Source organism: Xenopus laevis, chromosome 8L (genome assembly GCF_017654675.1).
Source record: "Xenopus laevis strain J_2021 chromosome 8L, Xenopus_laevis_v10.1, whole genome shotgun sequence".
Taxonomy (NCBI): domain Eukaryota; kingdom Metazoa; phylum Chordata; class Amphibia; order Anura; family Pipidae; genus Xenopus; species Xenopus laevis.
In genome coordinates this window covers 19869310-19881489 of record NC_054385.1, presented here as the reverse complement: position 1 = coordinate 19881489, position 12180 = coordinate 19869310, and the positions used below count along the sequence as shown (strand labels likewise).

At 41.4% G+C, this 12180-nt stretch overlaps 1 protein-coding gene across 1 annotated transcript; it reads left to right on the top strand.

The window, feature by feature from the left end:
- Window positions 1-609: 609 nt before the first annotated feature.
- On the top strand, window positions 610-9014 carry LOC121397274 (serine/threonine-protein kinase N2-like). Its single transcript, XM_041573881.1, has 12 exons — window positions 610-1964; window positions 2741-3174; window positions 4147-4236; window positions 4324-4399; window positions 4594-4685; window positions 4938-5111; window positions 5756-5818; window positions 6109-6185; window positions 6682-6824; window positions 7117-7194; window positions 7365-7445; window positions 7547-9014. Exons 1-12 carry the CDS (start codon window positions 1896-1898, stop codon window positions 7730-7732), a joined length of 1563 nt encoding a protein of 520 aa, XP_041429815.1. The 5' UTR covers window positions 610-1895; the 3' UTR covers window positions 7733-9014.
- The last annotated feature ends 3166 nt before the right edge of the window (window positions 9015-12180 follow it).

The window sequence follows — 12180 nt, the reverse complement described above, 5'->3', positions numbered from 1 at the left end:
TATTGATTCCAATCAGATTTAATTGCTATTCTGTAAATGTTTCCTATAGCAGGGGGTGGGCAATCTGCACCTGGCCAGCGATCTTATGTACTACAGTATGTATTCATACTCTCTATACCAATGCTCATTTCTGATTGGCTGCTGGGAGGTACTGCATTGTACAAACTGAGTGCCAGTAAACGCTGGGAGTGACACAAAGCTCACGTTTAGATCTCTGCTTTCCTCTATATTTTATAGGAAATATTAAGTTAAGTGTTAAAAGCATTATCCTTGAAACTAATTTGTCAATTTATTCTCTTCCCTATACAGATTGCTACAGTGGACGGATTGCTACTTTTTTGGCAAATTACCAGCTCTTTTTGGACTGTGTTTTTTCCTGGCTTCTCCTTAGTTCAGATTTTAACATTCTTTTCTGAACACATATAAGGAGAGCCAGCGTCTAAAGAGGGAGACCCTCTGGGGTCCCCCGGCCTTGTGCCGGCCCCTCTATTTAAGCCAAAAGCCAAAAACACCTCAGGCGTTTTGGTATTTTTTTTTTGCTTTTTATTTTTGAAGATCTGACATCTGAGCTTCTTTCAAGAGGTAATCCTGCAAATACAATTCATACAGTTTATGATTTATTTTACAGCAAACCTGCCCTAATTAAGGGGGAGGGGCAATTTGTAAGGTCCCACATCTCTTTCCCAGGCCTGTACTTGTTTTCTCCAAAAACTGAAGCGCACCTACTTCTTACCTGCCCTTACACCAGTGCCCCAATTCCTGCCAGCTGATGTAGACTGTATATATATATATATATATATATATATATATATATATATATATATATATATATTTTATAGATAGAAAGAAATGCCTGCTATACATGGCTATATTGATTTTCAGAGAGCATTGGATTTCTTTGATGGCTACAAATTCTGGCAGATGAGAGTTGTAGTTCATAAACACCAGACAATTACATGATGCTCATATAGTATATAGTTTGACTTAAGAACTTATGGTTTAGTAAATAAAATAACTGTTGTCATAGAAGAGACGTATAAATTGGTTTGTATGTTAAACCCCCTTTATTAAAGGTTCAAGTTTACTGATTTTCACAACCAAATAAAACACACATATTGTCATTGAGTGATTAGTGAAGAATAAAAGAGATAGATGACTGACAGTAGCACAAGGTATCAGGATAAAACACAAGTGAGCATTCCCATAGGGGAGATTTACAATTAAGATCACCATGGAATGAGTTTATTCTAGTTATAAGCTTGCGGGAAGACACTTTCTTCCCATTAAGGAAGTTTATTTAAACACAGGGTGTCCAATTCAGTGTACAGAACACAAGCCATCAAAATAACTCCTGCCCTGAGTGATATCTTCATACATTTAGTGAGCTACAGAAATATATCGGGGGACTGCTCTCTGTTTAGCAACACCTTTACTGGAGCTTACATCTCCTACTATTATGAAATTGAAGATTGTTCCCATATTTCTTTGGTCTTTTCTTTTGGTAATTCCTGGTGGGTGGTGAATTGTGCATTACAGACAAAATCTGCCAGTTTTTTTAATGCCCAACATCAGCCAGACAGAAAATGAGGGAGATTCTTGACGCGTGGGGGAGAAAGGGGTTTCCCGATAGGGGCATATGGGAAGAAAGGGTGACCCAGACATTTAAACGTGGCAGACCAGGCTTTCTTTGGGATTAAAAGAGTATCCGGTAACCTGCCTTCATTGTCGATATTTTGGTAGGGATAGTTGCTTAAACCTCCCATGTTTAGCTATGTTGGAATTGTATGAGTTGGGGCAATATAATATAACAACTTCATTCCAATATGCAATTTGGTGAAGAGGGTTTCTATTGAGAAAGATAAAAATGACCTCTTATCCCCATACCAGCACTGACAATGTTTATTTCCCATTACAGGAGTCTCAAGATGGGTGTCCGGAATTCCTGCATTCGTGCTACCAATCCGGTAAGGCTAATGGGATATAACATGTTACTGAAGAGTGCAATGGCCTCAGTCCGGAGGAGATGATTAGTATTTATTGTTTAAAGTAGCAATATATTCCATAGCACAATGTTAGGGAAAAATAAAGCGAATCTGGAATAAAATGGGAAGCCAAGGTTCCTGTTTGAGGGAGCTAGAACAGAGAATTACGGTCCAGGACCTAAGCATTCCAGATAAAAGATCCCATACCTGTACTCTCCCATAGACTCCATTTTATCCAAATAATCCAAATTGTTAAAAATGATGTCCTTTTTCTCTGTAATAATAAAACATTATCTTGTACTTGATCCCAACTAAGATATAATTAATCCTTATTTGAAGCAAAACCAGCCTGTTGGGGTTATTTAATGGTTAAATGAATTTCTAGTAGACTTAAGGCATGAAGACCCAAACTACAGAAAAATCTGTTATCCGGAAAACCCCAAGTCCTGAGCATTCTGGATAACAGGTCCCATACCTGTATAAACATCAAACAAATAGCAATGCCATGATGTAGATTAGAATTGGAATATGGACTTACCAGTGGAGAATAAAATCTTGAGCCTGGTGACATTTCAGCGCAGAGAGAGATTGAGAAGTAGCAGCTACTGACACCAGCAGATTTGCTCCTCACTGGAGCTGGAGGGCTTGGCCAACAGTTTTAGTGATTCTAGAATTGAAAGAAAAAAAGTGTAAATTACAGTAATTTAGGCAGGCAATAACCAACTATTGTTTCCATAACTTTTTCTCCTTTTCTACAGGACAATCATGAGGTTTTGTCTCCAAAACTTTGTGATATGCAGCCAAGGTTACATCTATTGGCCAATAAAGAGCAGGTAATGGGAGAAATAAAGAAGGAGATGCGCATTGCAGCGGGCGCTGAAAAGCTCTACAGAGTGACCTCAGACAAGGAGACCTTAGTCCGTCTGAGGAAGTTTATGAAGGAGTCGGGGAAAAAGCTGAAAATTCTTTATGCCACCCTTCAAAACCTGAATGTGGCAATTGCACAGAAGGACCCTGAGATTCACCCAGGTTCTCCCCATGACCCACCAACAAATGCCCCAGAGGATTCCTGTGTTAGGGATGAGTCACCAGCAGTTGCCTTGACACCGGAAGAACCAGCCACCACAAGTGAGAGGGACACCACGGCACAAGATCCAGCACCAGCACTGCCACTGGCTGTCACTGAGGGCAGGTAAGATGCAGAGTTCGGCTTATTATGAACTGTATTCTCTGTATATGGCCAGGGCCGCCATCAGGGGGGCACAGGGGGGGGGGCAGTTGTCCCGAGCCCTGAAGTTTTTTTTGAGTGTTGGGGGGACAGCCTGCTGCAGTGTTTATAATAGAGGACTGGGGCTCTGGTGTGCCCTCGTTGGTTGTTTAAGTTTAAGTCCCGGTAAAGCTGTACAGGGATTGGATGGGTAAAGTAGAATCTTCCCCTCCAGCCTAACCAATCCCAATGTAGTTTCACCGGGACTTAACTTAATCGACCAATGAGGGCACAGAGATCTGAATAGGACAGAAATAATGCTGAAACTGGAGCTCCCGTCCTTTCTTAGAAACTTTGCAGAATGCTGACGGGGGGGGGGGGACCCGGCAATCAAGTAAGTGAAGCATGACTGAGACCCCCTTAAGAGCCAAACTTATGGGGAACCCTGGCAAAAAAAAATACATTTTGGGTGGGCTGCCACCAATGTTTTTTTTTTTTACTTAAAGGAGGGTCCTGGCCACCAGTGGCTTTTTATAACTTGGGGGGAGCAGGCAATCAATATTTTTTTACTTGCAGGAGGGGGGCCCCTGATCACCAATGGCTTTTTATAACTGGGGGGGGGGGTTACTGTTTCAGCTCTGATGTTTGTTTGGCTTTTTTTCTGTGGGGTGGGCAAAATATGGGGTGGGGCTTGGGGGCAGGTGGGCCCAGAAAATTTTGCCGGACAGGCCCCGGTGATTTCTGAAGGAGGCCCTGTATACGGCTATTGTAGTTCTTTTGGTGGAGGTGTAATACTCCAGATACAGACATGGCACCTGAATTCACCCTGTACTGTGCTGGCAAATCATTCTCTGCCTCTGAAAGGGCTGAACTCCAATGTCTATGTACATATACAGCTCTTAGCTTCCCATGTTAGTAAAACACAAGCATAATAACAAACTTACATTTTCCCTATAGTGAGATGTCTGCGGATGAAGTGAACATCGGCTCAACTCATCCAGAAAACACAGCAGAAGACTTTCCACCGGCTGTGACGACGGAACCAGAGTAAGATACAGTACAACCTGCAACTGATGATACTATCAACATTTCATTTGAAATAACAATGAGTTCAATTCTGCAATTCTTTTTCAGAGTTTTGCATTTGACCAACTGCACTCTGCAAGACTTCACCCAACGAGGTTTCCTAGGCGAGGGCGGATTTGGGAAGGTAATATTTAACTAAATCCATTATTAGGATGACTATTGGGCACATGCAAGAACACTGGCTAAACAGTTAGTTCTGTTACCTTGCAATGCTGGGAGCAAGATGGATTCTTGGAGCTCTCTGCAAGGGGTTTGGAGGTTCTGCATGTATCTTCCTGTGTTTCTTCAAAATTCCCTCAATATATTCTCTCATTCCAGGTTCTCCATGTGCAACACACGGCATCAAAAAGATCGTATGCCCTGAAGATCCTAAAAAAACAGAAGATCACCACCTTAAGGGATGTTGAAAGGTCAGTTTATGGGAATGATCAACTTGGCTAGTTGGCTTTATTACTTACCCATGTCCCTTTCAAACAGCTGTAGCGCTCTGATATTACCCTGATAATGCAAGCAATGCCTAACTAGTTATGTGTCTTGGGACTTCCACTAACATCTCCCATTAGTACTATACTAAATAATCTAAGACAATAATGTGGCTCCTATGGGCAGAATGACACTTTCTCTACTGGCTTGTTTTGATAATGAATGCTTTTAATATTCAGGATTTTGGTCGAGAAACGGGTCGCTCTCACAGCAGCTGTCCACCCCTTCACCGTGGATCTACATGCCACCTTCCAGTCAGACCACCATCTCTTCTTCCTCATGGAGTATGTCGCTGGAGGCTGCTTAAGGACTCTCCTGGAGAGGGAACGTAAATTTGGACAACGGAGGACTACGTACGTAATAATGAACCTTTACCTAGTGTCATGTGGGCGCTATTTAAATATAATACCATTCATACAAACTAAACCATAAATAGCAGGCCACAACAACCACAGAACTGTGCTGCTACTCTTTGTTCCACCACATGTTTCGGATCACATGGACCCTTTCACAAGTGTGTCTTTCTCAAGTCACACACTTGAGAAAGGGTCCATGTGATCCGAAACATGTCATAGAATAAAAAGTAGCAGCACAGTTCTGTGGTTGTTGTGGCTTACTTCGTTTTGTAGGAATTGATCAATTTCTGGCCTTTACTGTGTGACCTGAGAGGGTGAGCCCACAGGATAAGGAACTCAAGGGACGTGCTGAGGAAAACTACACAAGTTTGAAAACCATAAATAGCATATGGATCTGGCTCCTTGTTTATCGAAGGAAGCAGCCATATTACACAAATGCAAGAGGCTTTATTTAGAAATACATAAGAAATTTTTAATAAGTTCGGAGCTGCATACACAACTTACCATTATAGTCAGTGGGTCTCTTAAATCACAGCGAGCCTGTAATATTTAGACTGAGATATCACCACCCTGTGCTACACTAACAAATAAATGGCTATGTATTCAATAACCTACTGATGGGAGTCATTTTCTCTTTGCAGGTTCTATGCTGCGTGCACAGTGCTGGCCATCTCCTATTTGCACGAAAATGGTATCATACACCGGTAAGTATAGATATATATCAATACTTTTTTTAAGTATATGAAAACATTTGCAATATAAAATATAAGAGAATATTACTGCTAAACTTTTAAGAAGCCACGATTAATGTCCCCTATAGAGCTTGCTCCACAAGAGCATGACAACTTCAGCCTTGTGCCTTTATATGGTCAAGAATCTCCTCAGTGACTTAAAGTTTAAAAAAGGTTGTTATTCACTATATAATCACTAATTATTTCCCCTTTTGTGTGCCAGTGAACTTGTACTTTTCTAACATTTGCCGTTGTATTAACAGAGATCTCAAGCCGGAAAACCTGCTCTTAGACAGCAACGGGTACATCAAACTGGCTGATTTCGGACTATGCAAAGACGGTAAGGTTTCTCATAAACTTACATGTCAAAAAAGGGTTGCGCTTCGTGTTATGTTTTTGAGACTCACTAAGTGACTGACATTTGTAGTTTCATATTATGAGAACGCAAGAGTGAAATTCACCTAAAGAGTTATGCTTTAGCAGATCAGATTAAAGGAGAAGGAAAGGTGAATTACTAGAGGGTGCCAATTGTTAGGCAATTGAATTGTATCACTTAATATTTAGTGAGAACATAGATCGGAGTTACCCTAGAATGTAATCTATAGAAAGACGTCTAATGTAATAAAAACCTTATATTTTTGCATCTCTCTAACCTGTTAGTCAGTTAGAAAGGGGGGCCACATGGGACCTAACTGTTCAGTTTGTTTGCTGATCATGCAGCTCAGGATGAAAAGAAAACAAACTGAACTGTTCCTTTCTTGTACTTTGAGTCTGAGCCGCTACTGATAAATAAGCCCCACTGGTTTCCAGTTTACTTACAGTTACTGTTTTTGCAGGAATTGGCTATGGGGACAGAACACGCAGCCTGACTGGAACCTATGACTACATGGCTCCCGAAGTCCTCTCCAGGCTGCCGTATTCAAGATCTGCAGATTGGTGGTCTCTGGGCATCGTGATCTTCGAGATGCTAGTCGGGGACGTAAGTACAAAGCTCAATAAGTGCACTGAATAGGTGAATGTACATTAAGTTGGAAAAAACATCAAACATCAACTATTTTAGCTCCGTATGGCCATAGAGTAATCAGTTGTTTGTATTGCAGAATTGATCACGTGTGTAGGGAATATAAATATTTCACGATATACTCAAAGCTATCTTTATAAAAGCCCCTTAATGTATATATAGCAACAGGTTTTGTAGTCTTCTTGGTCAGTTACACCTGATTAGTTCTTTAATCTATAATAACAGATCTTTCTTATGTTTCACATTGCAGCTACCATGGATGAGACCATCTATTGGCGTCGTCTGCCCAAAGTTCCTGGCTGAGGATGCAGCTATTTTAATATCAGGGGTAAGTTACACAGCAAGTTAAGGGTGCATGGTGTGGTTTAACCAGTGATTCATGAATAGGTAGCACTATCCTATTTGTGCAGTCTAACAGTATTAAGCCTTTATAGCCATTAACTGGCACACAGCACTGCAACAAAGCTTATCTACTAATGTTTCTCTCTTTTTCTTTAGCTTTTACAGTTGGACCCATGGATGCGGCTGGGCTCCAGCGAGGAAGATGCAGGTGAACTAATGTTTCATCATTTCTTTCGAGTAAGTTACTTCAGTCAATTTTTGCTAGCTACAAAAATGAACTAAAGGTACAGATGGACAAAAGAATTAATAAAGAATGTTTTATATTGTCTATTAACCAGGGCATTGACTGGCTGGCTTTGGTACAGAGAAAATTGCAGCCCCCATTCATACCGGAGGATGTTGGACTTTCCGACGATGGACCCTGTTATGAACATCTACTTCTAACACCTCCCTCCGAGGGTTCCTTGGCAATAAGAAAAGAGATCGCCGATGCCTTTGGGAGCTTCGATTATTCCGCAATATAGAGCTGCGTGATCATCCTGCAACGCAAAAATCATTGCCATCACCCGCGTTGACAGAAGATTGGGGACACATGAAAAACGGCACATCAGGTCATCTTGCTTTCTGTTTCTCTTCCATCCAGAGCAATTAGCGGTACCCCTCCTCCTTCCACCATAGCTCCACCAGCGGTGCCCTATCTCCTTCTACCGTAGCTCCACCGGCGGTGCCCTCCCTTCCTACTAAAATATAGCATCATAAACAGGAGCGCACTTAAGCCACTCGGTAAACCCTGCATTCCTTTTCACTCCATCCCCCAAGTGTGCAGAAGCCGGGTCTGCAGGCTGCTGGGGCTCCAATGGAATGAAACGGAATGCAGCATTCACCGAGCTGCTTAACGGTGCTCATGTTTAAGCTGCCATATTGCTTACCGTAATTCCACCTGCGGTGCCTCCCTTTCCACCTAAAATATGGTTTCATGGGCAGATGCACCTAAGCCACTCGGTAGTCCCTGCATTCCATTTCACTCAATCCCTCAGTGTGCAGAAGCCGGGTCTGCAAGCTGTCTGGGCTGCCAGTTCTCCAATGGAATGGAATGGAATGCAGCATTCACCTAGCAGCTTAATGGCGCTCATGCGTATGCTGCCATATTGCTTTCTTTTTCTTTTCCTTCATTCCAATTCCACCAGCAGTTGTCCCTCTTATATAGTATCATAAACTGGAGCACCATTTAGCCACTCGGTAGACTCTGCATTCCTTTCAACTCCATCCCTCAGTGTGCAAATGCCGGGGTGTGCAGGCTGCCTGGGTTCAATGGAATGGATTGGAATGCAGCATTCATCTAGCTGCTAAACGGTGCTCATGTTTACGTAGCCTTATTGCTTTTTGTTTCCCTTCCTGCCACTGTAATTCCACCAGCAGTCCCTCCCTTCCCATCTTAAATATGGTTTCATAGACAGAAGCCCCCTTAAGCCACATGGTAGACCCTTCATTTCTTTTCTCTCCATCCCTCAGACTGCAAAAGCCGGGTCTGCAGGCTGCAAGGGACCAAAGAAATGGAATGCAGAGTTCACCTAGCAGCCTAAAGGCGCTCATGTGTATGCTGCCATATTGCCATCTGTTTCCCTTACCCTCTTTCTCTTGATTAAATATGGCAAATTGATCCTGGGAGCAAATCCGATTGCCGTTAAGGAGTCAGGAAGGAATTTTTCCCTCACAAAGGGTTTTTGCCTTCCTCTGGATCAAATAGCCCTATTTATCCTATAATAATTATTAATAAAGCTGTGCGTTTCACAGATTTAACCATCAGTCTGCGGAGTCTTTATTCTGGGTATAAAGCTAGGGGTAACTCATAAGAGGTGGGGAGGGTGAGAATGAATGAAAAAACACTTAGGGGGTTAAAAAAAACTTGGGAAAAAAAAGTTGTTTTTTTACTATAAAATCTGAATTTTTAGTAAAAAAAAAGAATCAAAATGTTTCAGGATTTTTTATACCCGGATGGAAAAAGTCTGAATCCGAAAATCCGGCATCTCATATCTGACGAGGTTGTATATAAATCAATGCGAGAAGTCCAGAATATATCCTAATCTATGCAATAATACCAAAATTTAGTGAATTCCGGGAAAAGGGGTGGGCATTCTACCTGTGTGGGTAAATGGATGGGCGGGCTACCTGTGTGAGTAAAGAGGTGGGCGGGGTTGCCTGTGTGGGTAATGGGGGGATGGGCTGCTTGTGTGGGTAAAGGGGTGGGTGGACTGCCTGTGTGGGTAAAAGGGAGGGTGGACTCCCTGTGTGGGTAAAAGGGAGGGTCAGTTCCCTGTGTGGGTAAAGGGGAAGGTGGGCTCCCTGTGTGGGTAAAGAGAGGGTAGGACTGATTGCTACAAGTCTGTAGGATATAACAAGCCCCAGGGTAAACTGTGCCAAATTAATAGAATATTCAAGTGTTTTCTGAAAAACTGAGTTTATTCATTAAAAGGAAATCAATGTTAGCAGAGCCACTACCAAATGCCATATGGCCTTCCTCTGTCTCCGCAACTCTTTTAGATTTGCCGCACACCACTTACTTCATGTTGCTCGGTGCAATCATATCCTAGGCCGCTTCCAAGCCCAACACGGCAACAGATTCCAATTAGGCAAGAAGCACACCAGTTCAGCTAGGCAATGCCTTTAGCACATTTATTTGCAGAAGAATTGAACGCACTCGGGGTCCATTCGGGGTCCAACCCCTCCCTCCCTTGCACCCGAGGAAGGGGTTGGACCCCGAAAGCTTGTGCGTTCAATACTTCTGCAAATAAATGTGCTGAAGGCATTGCCTAGCTGAACTTGTGTGCTTCTTCCCTTCCTCTGTCTCCTGCACAAACTGTTGGAAAACCTAGGGAGCCCTCCAGCCATCAACGGATCTCCACTGTCCTGAACAAGCGATTTATCTCTATATATCAGCATGAGAGCTGTGAAGATGTTGAATTCTCTCCCTGAATCAGTGGTACAGGCTGATACATTAGATAGCTTTAAGAAGGGGTTGGATGGTGTTTAGCAAGTAATGGAATACAGGGTTATGGAAGATAGCTACAAGGCAATCCAGGGACAACTTGATGGAATTGTGTCTCTTTTCAATCTATGTGACTATGTTACATAAAACACATTTGCTATAGTAAGTACATATCTAACATGTGACTTATGGTACATATACTGCAATCACTAATGCAGCCATTGAGGGAAGCTTAAACTGCCTTTTCCATTCAGTACCATGGACAGCACTCTGTGGCTGCAGCTCCTATTGATTGACACACTGGTTGGTGGCACCAAGCTGTCACAGCAAAGAGCCAGTTCTATACAAATACAGATAACATTTTTATGTCATTATTCCTATTAGATATCCTGATATAGGCTGGCTCTGTGGTCGGGCACGTATACGTATAGGTTTACCTAAGTATGCTTCCACCTTGCAACATCTTATCTTCAAAATACTATTAGGTACCAAGATAAAACACCCTAAATATGAAAGCCTGGGCCCCGCTGAACAGTTTTATATCAAATATGTAAAGTTCTACCTAAGCATGTTGTTTTGTAAGGGCCCAAAATGAAGACACCCCATTTAAGCTATACTTACCTGAGAGTGTCCCAGGGAAATGTCTTCCTCTGTCTTCTGATCTCAATTCTATCCCTTCTGCTTTATCCTTCTCTTTTCTTCTGCTTCTTACTGGCATATTTCTGATAAATGTATGAAAATTATTAATTACAAAAACGAAATCAGGGTTTTTTTGGGACTACTTGAGCTTTCCAAATCTACTATAATTTATGTGCAATCCCACTTTTGTTGAAAGATATAGACTAAAAAAATAAAATTTCCTATAGAAATCCGTGGCGGAGGGTGGGGAGGGTTTTTAAAAACAAGAAAAATAGGCACCCCAAAAACCATGCCGCCCTAGGCACAGGCCCTCGGGGGCCTATATATAAAAACAGCCCTGCACATATACATCAAGAAGAATATAACGACTACATGTAAAAAAATATTTTTTTCATGAATTGTTTTCCCAGTGGGACACAATAATCTATAAACAGAAAACCTGGAAAGAAGTGTTAAATATAAAGATACAATATCTTAACCCCTAAACAACCTCTAAAGAAAACACCATATCTGGATTTTGGTCATTTCTTTGGGCTTTGGCAGCAAATACATGTGTATTCAATTTACATGTTTAGAAATACCATTAACCTTGTCTGTCAGTACAGGTATGGGATCTGTGATCCGGAAACCTGCTATCCAGAAAGTTCCCAATTATGGAAAGTCTGTCTCCCATTCAAATAATCCAATTTTTAAAAAAATAATTTTCTATTTCTCTGTAATAGTAAAAAAGTACATTGTGCTTGACCCCAACTAAGATATAATTAATCCTTATTGAACCTTCTGTTGGGTTCATTTAATGTTTACATGATTTTCTAGCAGACGTAAGGTATGAAGATCCAAATTTTGGAAAGATCTGTTATCCAGAAAACCCCAGGTACTGAGCATTTTGGATAACAGGTCCCATATCTGTATTACATTTCTTTAATCCTGTTAGAAAGTCATTTTAAAAAGTGCTGCAAAACTTGTTGGTAGTACAGTATATGAATAAATAATAAGCTTTGGTTAAACAGCATGTCAGTGACATTAATAATTACAGCTTTTTTCTCATTCGATTAAATAAACAGCAACGGGTTGCCCTGGTTTTTGTGTTTGTAGCCAAGAAGTGTCATATAATGAGCTTACTATATGAGTACTATATGAGTGAACAACAAAAAGCCACAAACAAACTCACAACCGAGAAATTCCAGAATGCTCTTACCTGGGGTTTTCCAGATAACGGATCTTTCTGTAATTCGGATCTTCATACCTTGTCTACGAGAAAATCATGTAAACCATTAAATAAACCCAATAGGCTGGTTTTGCTTCCAATAAGGATTAATTATGTCTGAATTTGGATAAAGTATATGC